Source organism: Microtus ochrogaster, unplaced genomic scaffold (genome assembly GCF_000317375.1).
Source record: "Microtus ochrogaster isolate Prairie Vole_2 unplaced genomic scaffold, MicOch1.0 UNK10, whole genome shotgun sequence".
NCBI lineage: Eukaryota > Metazoa > Chordata > Mammalia > Rodentia > Cricetidae > Microtus > Microtus ochrogaster.
The window spans coordinates 3,960,031-3,976,445 of NW_004949108.1; the positions used below are offsets into that span (position 1 = coordinate 3,960,031).

Here is a 16,415-nt window from a genome sequence, read left to right on the forward strand (position 1 = left end):
GTCAACTAGTGCTCTTCTGTACCCTGTCTGTATATATATCCTGCCCCGGAGCTTGCTCTGCGAGTCGCGGGTCCCCAGCAGCGCCACAACAACAGGGACACCAAGGGAGGCGGGCAGCCCGTATGCAAATGTCCGAGGGGCCTAGGATTGCCCCTCCCGCTGGGATAAAAGGCGGGGCGGGGCGCGCACCGGACTATTGAAGCCTGTGCCTCCCGGGAGCCGGCCTGCGCTCCGGCCGTGCCTCCCGCCCCGCGTCCCTGCGTGTCTTCTACAGCCCAGACAATCTCCCGCTGCTCCTGGTAAGGACGCGTGGTTGAGTAGCAACAAGAGTCAGGGGTGGGGAGTGAACTGCTGAGACAGCCAGGGGGGACACGACCTACCACCCTCATGGAGTCTGCACCTCCTTGCGTCCTCGCGGCCCGGGTGTGCACCTTCTATGTGGGAACGTGGGAAGCCGGCGCCCACGCCGCACTCTTCCCGGCTTAGCAGGTGGCATCTCCCCAGGAGCTGCGCACTAGCCAGTTTGTCCTCAGGCGATATACGGTCAGGTCAGAAAGAACAGCATTTGGTTTGTGCAAGGTTAACAGGGACGCGCAGGGTCTCAGGTTGGTGTGAGGTGGATGTAGAGAGAAAAGGGCTCCGCGGGGGCTCATGCTATCCAGTGGTGATTCTCCAGTTTTCTGTAGATGTCCCAGGACGGGATGCACCAGGGAGGTGACAGGAGAGGAGAACTCGCCAAGGGGGAAGGTGTGGATGTACACACGTTTGAATGGGCAGAACAAATCAAGGCCCCTGCACCCCTATGCAACGTTGAAACTGCTGGTTGTGCCGGCCCAGCAAGCTATCTGGCCCCACAGAGAGCCTTCTTTCTCAGCAGAAAAAAAGACTAGTAACTCTTTGAAAAGCTCTCTTGAAGTTTGTTTCTACAGCTAATTCCATTCTAAACCAGTTGAGATCTGGGGCTTGAACTGATGTTATACGGTGAAAAATCCCTTGTCTCCCATCTCTAGCCACCCTTTCTGGATTCCATAAAAAACAGTATGTAAAGATGGAAAGTGTCTTCCCAGGAGGCTCCATGCGCCCGAGCCCGGGGAGTGTAAGCAGACAGTCTGGGATCAATCAGAGCACCTATGGTGGGTGGGCCATGAGGCTTCCCTGTGGGGTGCAGACAGAATGCTTAGGGGGCAGATAGGTGTCCTTAAAGCTGCTGAAAATGCAGCAGAAGGTCGAAGCCCAGGCATGACAAACTGAAAGGCGGCAGGGCCCGGAGAGGATTAATTCTGAGGTAAGGAAGGGTGAAGTGGACATCTGACACATCTCCGCTCCTGTTTCTGTTTGTGTGCATTTGTCTTGGTGCCCGCTGGTAACCGGATAACCGAAAGACTTAGAAACATGTCCGAGTTTTGGCTTATTTCGGCTCCTGGTGATAAGGAAAACTTACAAGCTCTGGAGAGGATGAACCATGTAACCTCAAAGTCCAACCTGTCCCGCAACACCAAGTTTGCCATCCCTGACTTCAAGGTAAGAGCCCCAGAGGAGGGAGAGGGTTATGGATTGGAGGAGGGCAGGGATTTCTGAGCAAGAAGGCGAATTCCTCGGAAACCAACGAGAGCAGAAGGAGTTAAGTAAGGCACATGTAGGAATGGTAAAGAAAAATAAAAATAAGCCTGAGCTAGAGGATGAACAGAGGTAGAGGGGCAGGGTGTCAATGGGACTTTCTGCCACAGCCCCAGATTAATTGTGGCCTCTTGGGACTTGAAGCCACAGGTAAGCATGAATAGGGCAGGCCATGGCAGATAGAGTGTGGATGGGAAGTGGAAGGGGTCCTTGGCAGTGGCTCCTGGAGTGTTCCTGTGTTGTCTGCAGTATCTAAACAGACCTGCGGCATAGCTAAAGGGTTTGGAAGCCCATCAGCTCTGATGTTTTTCTTGACTAGAGGGAGTCCAGGAAGCCCAGGACTTCTGATTCTGCTGGAGGGGAGAAAGAGGATGCAGTGAGGGTTCAAATGGGGGATTCTGAGAGGGCTCTTGCGGTGGATGGGGAGGTTAGGATGAAACAAACGTTAAAAGATGAGCGAGACGGGAACAATCTTTTAAAAAATATATTTAGTTTATATGAGTGTTTCTGTTTGGATATATGTTTGTTCACCATGTATGTGCCTGGGGCCTATGAAAGACAGAAGAGGCCATTAGAGACCTTGTAACTTCAGCCATGTGGATGCTGGGAATGGAACCTGGGTCCTCAGAAGAGCAGCCAGGGCTCTCAACGACTGAGTCATCTCTCCAGCCTCCAGGAACGATCGTTTTCAAAAAGATTAGTCAGGCCAGGCATGGTGGCTCACATCCATAATCCCTGTACTCTGGAGGCAAACTAGAGGATGGCTATAAATTCTAGGCCGGCCTGCTCTACAAATGAAGTTCCAAGGCTAAGTTGTCAGACCCTTTCTCAGAGAGACGGGGCTGGGAGGAAAGGGAGGGAGGAGGCTTGGGCTATAGTCTGTAGAGTACCCGAGTTCAGGTCCCAACAGCCATGTAAAAAGCTGGGCGTGCCCACCTGTCATCCTGTACTGAGGAGCACACTCTTCCTTCCCATGTCTCTGGAAAGACACCACATTTGTTGCTATACTAAGAAACAGACCCCGAGTCTGAAAAGGCCCGCTACAAACTGAGCTGAGGTCAGGTCATCAATAGCCCTTCCTGGGAGAGAGAGATGATTTCAGCTCATTCTGTTGTCATCCTGCCCCAGAAAATGCAATTTTAAAAAATAAGGAAGCAAGTTTGGATCCCTAGCATCTGTAACAGGTTTCACTGCCATGCACCTGTCATCCAGAACTGAGCAAGCAGAGACAGGGTCCCTGTAATCTTAGCCCCAGACAAGCAGAGATGGGGGCACCTGTAATCCCAGCACTGGGCAAGCAGCGACAGGGTCCCTGTAATCTCAGCCCCAGACAAGCCGAGATGAGGTCCCTGGTCACCCAGTCTAGCTGAACTGGTGAGCTCCATTTTTCAGTGACTCTGTCTCAAATAACAAGAGAGAAAGAAATTGAAGAAGACACCCTATGTTGACCTCTGACCTCTACATGTATAAGTATCTGCACAATGAGTATACATAGGACATACACACTGACATGTACATACCACACAGATAATAATAAAGCTAAAAAGAGGTTTTTGTTGTTTTTTGAGACAGGGTTTCTCCGTGTAACAGCTTTGGCTTTCCTGGATCTCACTCAGTAGATCAGGGTGGCCTCAAACTCATAGAGATCCACCTACTCTGCCTCCCGAGTGCTGGGATTAAAGGTGTGCACCACTACCACCCAGCTAAAGAGATAGTTCTTAATATAGGTGTTTTCCCATCGTTAGTCTGGATGTTGGCTAAAGACATCCAACTCAAAGGGAAGTGAGTCCCTATGTGACTGTTGAAAGGGACACCTTACACTCCTGTCCAGAAAGAACATGAACTTTAATTCCTTTATGGTCTTTTCTAGGTGGGGACCTTGGATTCCCTTGTTGGTCTCTCTGATGAGTTGGGGAAACTTGATACCTTTGCTGAAAGGTAAAACATTTCTTATTTACTATATACAAGTAAGAATTTGACATTGTTGTCAGTGCACACAGTGCTCTTGCTTTGGCCAAACCAAAGTATGGCCTGTCTAAATCTGGTCTCAGAAGCCAGAGGAAAAAACCAGTGGGTTCACCTGGGGATGTTGTGTCAACAGTGCTGGGTCCTTTGGGTCCCTCTTTAGTGGGTTTGGTTATTTTTTTTTGAAACAGCTCCTCCTTTCTTCCCTCCTTTCCTTCCTCCCTTCCTCCCTTCTTCCTTTCCTTTCTTCCTTCCTCCCTCCCTTTCCTCCCCTCCCCTCCCCTCCCCTCTCCTCTCCTCTCTTCTCCTCTCCTCTCCTTTTGTTCTGAGTCTCAGTAAGTTGCCTAGGTTGACTTTGAACTGTGTAGCAGCCCTGGCTGTCTTTAAACTTCTTCAGCATGCTACGTGCTAGCCAAGGCACCATGTTTGCCTTCAGTTTGTTTTTTACTGATGTATATACATAAGAAAAAATTCAAAACAAAAACAAGGCCACAGAATGAAAGTTAGATTTTCTTTGGATCTGTTTGCCTCCTCCCCGTTCCCTCATCACCTCATTTTTTCTCTCTTGAAGCTTTGTCATCATAACTTTAGCAGGTGAAGCTTCCAGAGGTAGCCGGTGAAAGTACAAGTCAATATGTGTATAGCCTTGGTAGATGCAGGGACTTGTGCCTGTTGCTTGAGTCCACGAGATCAAAACCAGCCTACTCAACATAGCAATATCTTTTCTTGTTGGTTTTTGGTTTTGTTCTTCTAAGACAGGCTTTCTCTATAACATCCCTAGCTGCCTGGAAATCCCTTTGCAGACCAGGCTGGCCTTCAACTCACATGGACTTGCCTGCCTTTGCCTCCCTAGTGTTGGGATTAAAGACATGGGCCACTATGCCCTACTCAACACAGTAAGATTTCTTGCCTATTATCTCAGCCCTTGGGAGGCAGGAACAAAAGGATCCAGAACTCAGGGTCACCTTCTGCATAGCAAGAGGTCACTTGGGCTACTTGAGTCTGTCTCACGAATAAAACCGTATAGCCTTAGAATAATTCTAGGTAAATAAAATATATTATATATGTATGATAACATACATAGTATATCCTGCTTTTTTCCACTTTGCATATTAGTATACCTCAGTGAAAGTTTCATGTTAGCTCACAACTGCCTGTTTGTTTGTCTGGGTGTGTTACCTTGAGCAGATTTGCTTGTCTCTTTGTTGTTGGATGCTTATGTTTCCAAGTCTTTAGCTTTTGCCAACAGTGCACTGGTGACTGTTTTTGGTATACACGTAGAAGTAATGAAAGTGGAGACACAGACTCAGAGAGTCCACGCACAGGCCCTGATTGCCCCTAGCAGAATTGTTGATCCCATCCATACTCTTACCAAAACGGCCTCAGAACTGGATTTTCGGATCTTTGATCTATCTGTCTTTTGCTCTGTGAGGGAGCAATATAGCTATAGCTGGAAGCAATCCTTGTCACTGTAGTTTGCAAAGCTATGACAAGAAATTAGCCATGAAGAGAACCACGAGGTAACAGTGGCTACTGCTCTGCTCCCACGAATGAGTGAAGGGGAGAGATGTCATGCCAGTCTTGAACCTGTGAAGGAAAAGGAGCAGAGTCCCCTGTGTCCACTTCCTTTCGAGGCTGTGCTTTGTGAGACAGAGGCCTGGCCTGCCTTTGATAACTCAGCCAGCAGATGATGATCTATGCAGAAGCAGAGACCCTGAGCGCAGCCCCCTGCCCAAGACTGCTTCAGGCTTTCAGTTTTCCCTCTCCAGGCAGGCTGCAGGGTGAGGTTGTGCAGCCCTATACAGTGGGCTTGGGAAGCATGGGCTGTTTCCCGCCTGGCTGCAGAAACGGCAGCTCTTCAGCCGTTCCTTTTTCTAGATCTCAACACCATTAACTACCCCTGTGCCCACGCCTTAGCTCCTTCCTCCCTCACTGAAGCCCAGGCAGCACTGAGAACTCTGATGCGAGATGCTTCTGGCTCTGGGGTTATTATTGTTTGTTTGTTTTTTGCATGCTATTTCCTCCTGATAGGAATTCATATTCTGCCCTATACATTTTGATTTCTTGCATCTCCCCTGGTGGTAATGCAGCATGTGCTTAAGAAACATACAAATGTACATGTGCACATATGCTAGCAGGATGAGGGTCATCCTTGGGAAACACAGAGGCCGCAAAACCATTTTTAAAAGCAGAGACTAGGTGTGGTAAGGGATGAAAGTGTACTGTCTCCGGTTTCCTGGTAGGCATGCATCCCCAGGTATGTTCCTACTGGAGACTAAGGACAGTTGTGTTCTGTGAGCGCCCTCAAATACAGCCTCATTCAAGGCAGGTGTCTCGCCTTAGAAATCTTTCTGTACTAGAGCTTCGGATAAAAGGAAAGGACTCTAGTTATAAATCCTCCGGTCACCCCAATTCTTTGAATAGTACTCAAGTGTTACTAGATAAATTCATGCTAGCTGGGCCTGTAAGCCATGCAGCGGGAACCTGTCAGCACTGCCTCTGGCCAGGGGAACAGAGAAGGAACAGTTTTCAAGGTGTATCGTTTCCATATCCTTTTATTATTTATTTACCTGGGCACAAGAGTGTTTTTCCATGCAGCTGCAAGGCTTCTGCTTACGGGAGCTCTGTTTTTAGAAAAGTATTCCTTCGCACTACCTGTGTAAATCATTTTTAAAAATTTAAGAAACCTATTTATTTTTCCATTAAAAGCCCCTTCTGAATAGTCAAGTCCTTCACAGATCCTCAGCCTGGTCTGTAGTGCCAGTCGGTATATTGTATTTCACAGGCATGTGGTCCCACACGGCCACTCAGCTGTGCCCCTGGGTTCCTCCGGTACCTTGTTGACTGCCACTTGCCCTTGGGTGGCTTTGCCTTTCCCTTGTGGTCCCATGAAGTTGTCTAGGAGGTGACTGATCAGAGATTACATCCGTGAGGGTGGCTGTCTGCACAGCAATGCCAGACAGTTCTTATCAGGACACCGTGAATGGATGCGGGCTAGAGTCCTAAAGAGGTCTCCAGGCTTCCCATCTCCCATTGCGTGACCTATAAATTTTAAAGTTTACTTTTACATATAACCTTGTTTCCTTCTTGCTTTGTCTGGGTGCTTTTCTTTTCTTTTTCCAAAAAAGCATATTTAATTGCTTGCTTAGTTTAAAATTTTTATTTATTTATTATTTATTTTTTGTGCATGCATACATCAGTCAAAGGACAACTGTGGGAACTAATTTTTTTCTTTCTGCCATCTGAGCCCCAGGGATAAAATTAGTTTGTCTGATTTAACCACCAGCCTCTGCTAATATTTTTATTTGAAATGCCAAAAGCAATGAATTTTTTTCTCTGTATGTTTATGCTTTCATAATTTAATGTGTGTTGTTTTAGTGTAATTTAGGTATTCTGCAATTTTTAATCTTTATATATTTGAAAAGTTAATCTTTAAAAAATGTTATTTCTGCTTTTTTCATTTTTAATTCTTTTGCTGTATTATCAAAGAATGAATCAGGAGCTAGTTCTACCTTTGAGAATTTGAAATTTTCCTTGTGATCTGACCTACTGTTTGTTATTTTTAAAAGATTTGTTTTATTATTAATTGTGTGTGTGTGTGTGTGTGTGTGTGTGTGTGTGTGTGTGTGTGCAATGCTTATGAAAGCCAGAAGAGAGCATCATATTCTCAGGAGCTGGACTTATAGGCAGTTGTGAGGACTTATAGGCAGGGTTGCTAGGAAACAAGCTTGAGTCTTCTGTGAGAACAGTAAGCACCCTTCATTGCTGAGCCATCTCTCCCACCCAACTCTTGTTTATAAGACAGCCTCCATACGTAGCTCAGGCTAGCCTTGAGTTCCCCTAGCCTTACTGATTCAGCCCTCCTGAGTGCCAGGATTGTATAGGTTTGCACCATTGTTTCTTTCTTATGGCGCTAGAATATACATTTCATTCTATTATACTTAACACACTGAATAAGTGGTTATCTTTGTTCTTTTACATATTGCTTTCGTCATTAATGTAACTGTGTTTTTGATTATCCTAATACCCCCAGATGGCAATTATTAGTTCTCCTTGGGTTTGATTCTCAGTAACGTGTATGCACACACGCACGCACGCACGCACGCACTTACATGGTCAAATGCCATGGCATATTTAAGCTGTTGGTACACATTGCCAAACTGTCCCTGTGGGGTAGCCAGAGGCCCTTTCTTCATCCCCATCAGAGAGAATGCCCACTTACCAGGCAGAAGGAGGAGGCCGTGTGCTTGTTTTCATGAGTGTTTCTCGGACTCACCGCCAAACTAAACATTTTCAAGTGCCTATTAACCACCTCTAGTTCCGTTTTCATGCTTCGCCTTTCCCCGCATTTGGTCATGCAGTCCCTGGATACCTCCCCAGGGTGCTCTCCCCTAGTGTGTCCTGGAGCCTCATTCTGGGGGGACAGGAGCCTGTATCAGGGCACAGTGACTTGGTGGAAAAGTGTCCAAATGCAAATGCCTGTTTACTGAACCACTGCTCTCCGGATACTTGGGGTGCTGAACTCTTGTAGGTCTTCAGGGCAATTCATGACAGTCCTCTGGGTCTGTGTTTGGATCTAGCACCCTGCCTTACCCATGTCTCTTCTGGGGGCAAACCATGGCTAGAGGTGCTTTGGTTTTCTGTTGTTTTCATGTTTTGAGATAAGGTTTCAGGTAGCACAGGTTGGCATCGAATTTGTTAGATAGAGAAGGATGACCTCAAATGCCCAATCTTCCTGCGTCCACCTCCTGAGAGGTTGCTCTGCTGGGCCACAGTGTGGGCTCGAGTTATAGAATGCCAACTTGCCAGCGAGAATTCTGTTGTGCTTGGCAAAGGTAATTTTGTTGAGTGGCTCTACACTCTACAGGAGGATTTCTGTAAAGACTTATTCATTCATTCATTCACTCATTTTTGTGCACCTGAATTGAACTTACAGCTTTATGCTTGCTTACTAGACAAATACTGAGTTCTGTCCCCAGACTTTTTAAATTTCTTTTGTTTGTTTGTTTGGTTGGTTGGTTGGTTTTTTGAGACTGTTTGCGTTTCTCTGTAGCTATGGAGCCAGTCCTGGAACTTGCTCTGTAGACCAGGCTGGCTTTGAGCTCACACAGATCCAACTGTCTCTGCCTCCCGAGTGCTGGGATTAAAGGCATGCGCCACCACCGCCTGACTTTTTTTTTTTCAAGACAGGATTTCTCTGTAATAACTCTGGCTGTCCTGGAATTTGCTTCGTAGACCAGGCTGGCTCAAACTCACAGAGATCCGCCTGCCTCTGCGTCCCGAGTGCTGGGATTAAGGGTGTGCACCACCAGCACCCGGCACGTTTTTTTTTAAAAAAAACAAGATCTCAAAAAGTTGTCCAGGTTGCCCTTCAACTCACTTTACCATCTCTAGGCAGGCCCTGAATTTTCCACCTTTTTTCCTGAGCCTCTTGAGTGGCCTGGATTACAGGCACTTCCCTCCAGATTTATCTTCTTTAAACTTCAGTGTCTTCAAAGCTTCCAGTGTGGAAGTTAAAGCAAGGTATATCTGGGCCCAGAGCTCCCTGGAGCAGAGAACCTCTAGAAACCTCTAGAAGCCTCATTCAATCTTTGCTTTTTTAAAAAAAAATTATGCCGGGCGATGGTGGCGCACGCCTTTAATCCCAGTACTCTGGAGGCAGAGGCAGGCAGATCTCTGTGAGTTCGAGACCAGCCTGGTCTACAGAGAGAGTTCCAGGACAGGCTTCAAAGCCACAGAGAAACCCTGTCTCGAAAAACCAAAAACAAAAAAAAAAATAAAATAAAAAAATTATTTATTTATTATAAATATAGTGTTCTATCTGCATGTTTGCCTGCAGGCCTGAAGAGGGCATCAGATCTCATTATAGATGGTTGTGAGCCACCATGTGGTTGCTAGGGATTGAACTCAGGACCTCTGGAAGAACAGTCAATGTTCTTAACTTCTGAGCCATCTCTCCAGCCCCAATCTTTGTTTTTATATAAAGAAAGTTACTATGGATCTCTGCTTACCTCTTCCTGGTGACTTTGCTTTAGAGCGTATGTCATTGTCCTTTGGCAGAGGCAGGAATAAAGACTGGAGTAAATCACACATCCCACCCTGTGTGGAAGCTTCTAGGCTCACTTCTTGGGCCAGGCACTCCCCTGCATGGTATTTCCCATCTGGGCACACTGGGGGTAGGAGGACACAGGGCAAGTTTGGGCCTTCTGGTTGTCCTCTAGCAGATGGAGACCTGCGTCTGTGATGGAGACACGCAGGCTCAGATGAGCTGTGTGGCTCCGGGTAGTCTTCCTCGGGTAGTCTTCCTCGCTCTGTCGGCCTCAGCACTTAGGCTTTGTCTTGTTTGGTGAGGAGTCAGTCAATGCTCAACAGAGTCCCTTTGGAGGACCAAGGAAGGCTTCCGAGGCAGAACTCGTTTCTTCAGTCCTGGAGACATTCCCTGGGCCCAGCCTTGTAACCTGTTTTCTCTCCTCCTCCAGGCGTACGGACAATGTCAGACCAACTCTATTCTGGTTTGCTAAAATTTTCCAATGAGTCAGGAGAGAGGGGGAAGCCTGGCTCTGTGTGTGTGTGTGTGTGTGTGTGTGTGTGTGTGTGTGTGTGTGTGTGTGTGTATGAAGGCCAAAGCACAACCTCAGTCATTGTTCCCCAGGAGCTAGCCACATTTTTTCTTTTGGGACAGGGTCTCTCACCGGGATCCAGGTCTCATCAAGCAGCTTGGCTAGCCAGGAAGTCTCAGAGACCTGCCTGTGCCTCCCCAGCACTGATTACAGACATGCACCACCACACTATTTCATTTTTAGCATGGGTCTGGGTATCACGCTTAGGCCTTTGGGTTCTTAAGGCAAACACTTGACAACTGAGTCATGGCCCTAGCCCCAAAGCCTGACTTTTGCAGTGCCGATTTGCCCTGGAGGAGCTTGGAACCTTGCACCTGCCATCCTGAGAGACGGAGCAGACAAACACTTCCTTCCAGAAGGGCTGGAGGACTGGGCTGCAGCTCCTGGGGCAGGCGGGGCCCCAGATGAGGACTTGTCTGGCCGGGCTGGTCAGACACTGGGACTCTGTCGTACAATAGCAGGGCGAACTCCCTTGGGGCCACTATGTCTTAAGGCCACTTAGGAAGAATCTGCTCTTTGCTTGGGCCCTGGGAACTGTGACTCAGGTGACTGAGGAATGAGCCTTCCCTTCCAGAGTCATTCAGTAGCTGCAGCCTCTGCCCTCCTACCTAGAGACTGGGTCTTCCAGGGCCTCAGGCCCGGCACAGCAGCCACTTCCTGGCTTGTGGTTACCGAAGCTGGGGATCTGAGGTCTCTCCCACCTGGTGTTCTTCTGTACCCCTAGGGCAAGGGTGCTGCAGTTCTATGCTTGGACCCTGGGGGAGCTACTTTTGGGGCCAAGATCTACTTTTTGCATTTTCTTTCTTTCTTTCTTTCTTTCTTTCTTTCTTTCTTTCTTTCTTTCTTTCTTTCTTTCTCTCTCTCTTTCTTTCTTTCTTCTTTCTTTCTTCTGTCTTTCTGTCTTTTCTTTTTTCTTTTTTTGGGGGTTTCTAACTTATTAGTAGAATTATCATTCAACAATTAAAATAGACAAATGTCCTGCTACAAATCAGTGGATGTGTAAGATAAAGTGCAAATGAGGCTATTTAAAATAAACCAGGGTCTGAGGTGGTGACGGGTACCTTTAATCCCAGGATTTTGGGAAGCAGACAGATCTGAGTTCAAGGCCAGCCTGGTCTACAGAGTGAGTTCTAGGGCAGAGAAACCCTGTCTGGAAAAACAAAACAAATAAAATAAACTAGGGTCTGGAGAGATGGCTCAGTGGTTAAGAGCACTTGCTGCTCCTCCAGAGGACCTGATTGCAGTTTCACAACCCCAACTGCCTGTATTTCACCTTCAGAGCATCCGACCCCCTCTTCTAGATTCTGTGGGCACCCATACTCTCAGGCACATACACCCAAACAGACACAAATGCTCAAAAGGTAAAATAAATATCAAAAGTAAAATTATAGAAATTACAATTACATTGCTATTTTATGTTTTAAAAACAAAGTTAACTTTCCCTTTTTCTTTTCAATTTATTTGTATCTTTTTAAAAAAAGCTTTGCAGTTTTGTGTGTGCATGTGGAGGCTACCGGTCCACCAGGGCTGTCCATTGTTTTGGATTTGATTTTGTTTACACAGGCTGGACAAGGTTGTTCAAGCTTGCAATCACACTTCCAGGGGTGGACCAAAGACTGAAGGACCCTGGCCTTCCTGGCCCAGCAGGCTTGCCGAGTATTTGAGCTGCAGGTTCAATGAGAAGCACTGTCTTAAAAGACAAGATATGGAGTGATTGAGGAAGATACCCAAGGCTGAGCTCTGGGCTTCACACATATGCCCAGATACTCACGTGGACCTGCTCACATTTGTACATGCAAACAAAGACACACACACACCAAGACACGGGTTATAGACAGTGAAATGTGTACATTTGCAGTAATCAAATTGGTAAGTTTTGATGAATATGTATATTTATGTGACCAAGTAAGATTATTACACAGTTATTAGTATGATCTGTACATCTTCCCATGTGAACTAATACACATTACATTTTAAGAAAATTAATTTTGTGTGTGTGTGTGTGTGTGTGTTTGTGTGTACATGAATGGGTGCCATAGTTCATGTGTGGAGGTTAGAGAACACCTTGAGGGAATTGTTTCTCTCCAGAGCTCTACCATGTGGGTCTCATAGGGACTGAACTTGATCTTTTGGTGGCAGGTGACTTTGGCCACTGAGTCAAGATCCCATCCCCCCCTTTTTTTTGGTTTTTCAAGACAGGGTTTCTCTGTAGCTTTGGAGCCTGTCCTGGAACTTGTTCTTGTAGACCAGGCTGGCCTTGAACTCACAGAGATCCACCTGCCTCTGCCTCCCGAGTGCTGGGATTAAAGGTGTGCGCCACCACCTCCCATGCTCCCGTCCTTGCTATTCATTTTGGTCAGATATTTTAGAGAAAGCTGCCTGAATTTTCTTCGTTGAATCTTAGAGACCCGGCAGTTTCCCATCAGTTCTTCCTGTGTCGCTTGTTCACAAAGCCATCATTAAGATGGCATCTGCTAGCTACTAGCACCAGAACCGGGTCTCCCAACATGGAAACTCATACAAATCAATGAAGGAAGCAACAGAAGAAAACAAAACAGAAGAGGGGATGGTCTTGAACTTGCGATTCACAGAAGAAGGCGGCCTTCTGTAGTCAGCAGACCTGAGGAGGGATGCGCAGCCTCTCTGGAGATCACACATTCTCAAGTCGGGATGACAGTGACGTGTAGGTTTCCAGCTATCAGACTGGCAGAGACTGAAAGGACCCTAAGACCAGTGTTGGCCAGGGTCTAGGGAATCAAGCAGGCTTCTGCATTCTGGGGGCCGTGGACATTTGCTTCTTGTAATTAGAGGGGCCTTGCCTGCCGTTATAAATGACCACCCCTTTTCTTCCAGTAGCTTCTCTATACTACCCATACAAGAGGTCAAAATGTGTGGATCGCTGCAACATCAATGCAAATGGGAAGCACCTAGCGGGATGGGGTGCCTTGTGGCAGGGAGACTTGTTGGGCTGCTGTGCTGTTGATTAAAGGGAAGAGGAAGCCGCTCACTTCTGACAATAAAGAGACCACGTGAAAGAAAGGGAAATTTAAAAATGGGCATGAGGCCCTTCAGTTCCCTTTGGCTAGAAAAAATGTTCTGGATCAGTGACATGGTAATTCTCTGGTGACCACAGCCGCTGATCACAACAGGTTGCTTCGGTTCTGTGGAACAGGCGATCTTTCTAGCCGTTGAGCTTCACCGGAGCATGCCATTCTGAGATGTCCCAGAAGCCATGTGCGTGCTGGGGGACCACATTTGCTGTGGTGAGACACTCTGAAGGGGCTCAGATGGGGAGAAGTAGAGCCCCGCAGAAGGATGAGGTGCGGTGAGGCTTTGTTTGTGCAGTTGGCAGACATTGCGAGCCAGGTGATGTGGTAGCGGCTGGGGCCTCACCACCTTCATGTAAGTAGGTAGTTATGGATGGGTTACAGTGGCCACAGAACTAGGTCCGACCCTCTTGTGTTACTGTGGTGATCTGAATAAGGAAAAGGAGCTTTCAAGAGCACTGAACCTGCAGTTATTCGCCAGCAGGGACTTGGCTTAGGCTACAGCACTTATTAATGCTTAGGGCACAGTAGTTGCTTAGTTAGTGTATAAAATTTCCTAACCGAGTCAGCGTCCCGGCAGACAACAGGAGGCACACTCATTTTCGGATAACTGGAAGAGGTCTTGTGATGAAGAGGCCAGAATTGTGTGGGAATGTAGCAGAGTTTAAGGGACAATGATGGGTCCTGGGCTGAAACACAAGCCTGAGGCTGCAGGAGCTAAGATCTCTGCCTGAGGGAACCAGACTGGACATTTCGTCTCCCTTTGATCTGCTGAGCTTACCTGGGAGCCCAGAGCAATCAGCCAGAGGCCTGAAGCACTTTTCTCTCAAGGCAAAGGCCTGGGAATACATCCTTGACTCCATTAAGAAGCCTGGGAAAGCCTTTAATCCCAGCACTCGGGAGGCAGAGGCAGGTGGATCTCTGTGAGTTCGAGACCAGCCTGGTCTACAGAGCTAGTGCCAGGACAGGCTCCAAAGCCACAGAGAAACCCTGTCTCGAAAAAACCAAAAAAAAAAAAAGAAGCCTGGGAAACTGTCAGTACCACCCCAGGCTAAGGCCCAGACAACCGCTCAGTTAGGTTTGTGGCCAGGGCTCCCCGCAGTGAGACTGTGCACTGCTAATCAAAGAGATGCAGGCACACCACACTGGTCGGCTTTTAAACACAAGGCAGGCCACAGTGTCGGTCCAGAACGCAACATGACCCAGTGGCCAGGAGCCTTGTCTTTGAAACCCACTTGCAGACACTTGATAGGGAGCAAATTGTTTAAGTTTCCTCATCTAATAGATGGGATAATACTCAACTTCCCAGAATCCTTGTGAGGCTAAAACAATGATTTCAGAGAAACTGACACTTATACACTCCTACAGATGAGAGTCAGTTATCAAAGGAGCCCTAAGCACACTTGACCCAAGCGGGAGGTAGACTCTGGAAGAACGCCTAATGGTGTGTTTCCTGTACTTGGACGACAATAGTTGTTCTTTTAAAAAATTTTATTTACATATTTTTTAAACCTTTTTTAATGATTTATTTTTTATTTTATGTGCATTGGTGTTTTGTGTATGTATATCTGTGTGAAGGTGTTGAATTCCCTGGAGGTGGAGGTACAGACAGTTGTGAGTTGCCATGTGGATGCTAGGAACTGAACTCCAGGAGTCTGGAAGAACAGCCAGTGATCTTAGCCACTGGCAGACCTGGAACTTGCTGTGTAGACTAGACCAGCCTCAAACTGAATATTCACTTGCCTCTGCCTCCCGGATGCTGGGAGTAAAGGCATGTGCCACTATGCCTGGCCTTACTTAGTTTTGGAACAGGGTTTTGCATATCACAGGCTGGCCTCGAACTTACTAAGTAGCCAGAGATGACTTTGAACTTCTGATCCTCCTGCTTCCACTGCTGGCACTGCGTAATCTTTATGGCGCTGTGGACTGAACCAGAGCTTTACCTGCTAGACAAGCCAGACAAGTATTTGAGCTGTATCGCTAGCCTGGCTCCTCTCTCTCTCTCTCTCTCTCTCTCTCTCTCTCTCTCTCTCTCCTCATCTATCATCTATCTATCTATCTATCTATCTATCTATCTATCTATCTATCTATCTATTATCTCTCTATCTGTCTATCTATCATCTATATCTATATCTTTTAAACTGTGCTAGGGATCAAAACCATTGCCTCACATTCTAGGCAAGTGCTGTGGTTGTTCATCTTAAACTATTTCACACTTAGGTCTTTAGTTTCTGGCTGTCAGCCCTGATTACTTTGGCCAAGAAAACATGACTACCTCTTTCCCTTGCTTGCTTTCAACAAACAACAGGATCTTTCAAGGTGTCCATCTGCCTCAGTTTCTACGGCAGGCCCAAGGTACCATACTAGGCTTGGTTAGTGGGACTGTGCCTGCAATAATGGAGGAACTTGGAGCTAGGGGCATAATTCAGTTGGTAGAATGTTTGTCTAGCATACACAAGGCCCTGGGTTCTATCCCCAGCACCACAAAATTGGGCATAGGGGTACATGGCTGCATTCCTGGCACCGGGGAGGCAAAAACAAGAGGATCAGAAGTCTAAGGTCATCATTAGGTATGTAGTGAGTTTGGGGACATCCTGGAGCACAGGAGGCTTGCATCAGTTGGATGGCGAGAGGGAGAGGGAGGGGGGGAGGGAGGGAGGGAGAGAGAGAGAGAGAGAGAGAGAGAGAGAGAATGAAAATGAAAGGGAACGTATTCCAACCTCCATCTGTAATCTGGTATATGGCTTGAGTTCTTTTAGTGTGTTCACTGGAGGCCCAAGGTTTGGCTTTTCTATAAAATCAATACCAGATTATACTAGAAAAATATCAAGTAGAAATATTTACCCATAGCACAGCCAGCGATCGTCTTACTGTCTAATTTTCTATCTTGTTTTTTTCCCTCTAACATTATAATGCGTGCCTTGTTCCACGGTATTTGGAATTCTTTGTAAACCTTATTTTCAATGGGTGGCTAGTAATCCTCTGCTGAATAGACCATCTTCAAACAATTCTCTATTGTTGAGCCTGCGGGTTGCTTCCAGTTTCTTATTGTCAGCCGCTCTGCTGCAAAGAACATCTTTTTATTCAGAAGGCTTTTCTGGGTTTTTTTTTCCTGTTTCCTCAAGATGGTTTCCCAGAAGTGGAATGACTGGTTCGAAGGTTCTTA

General features: G+C 46.9%; 1 protein-coding gene across 1 annotated transcript in view; it reads left to right on the forward strand.

Annotated features, from left to right (window-relative positions):
- Window positions 1-16,415, forward strand: part of Atp6v1c2 (ATPase H+ transporting V1 subunit C2) — a 38,678-nt gene that overhangs the window by 474 nt on the left and 21,789 nt on the right. Inside the window, exons 2-3 of the mRNA XM_005366521.3 lie at window positions 1,383-1,521; window positions 3,488-3,555. Coding sequence (XP_005366578.1) covers window positions 1,393-1,521; window positions 3,488-3,555 — 197 coding nt within the window. The 5' untranslated portion in view covers window positions 1,383-1,392. The remainder of the gene's footprint in view (window positions 1-1,382; window positions 1,522-3,487; window positions 3,556-16,415) is intronic.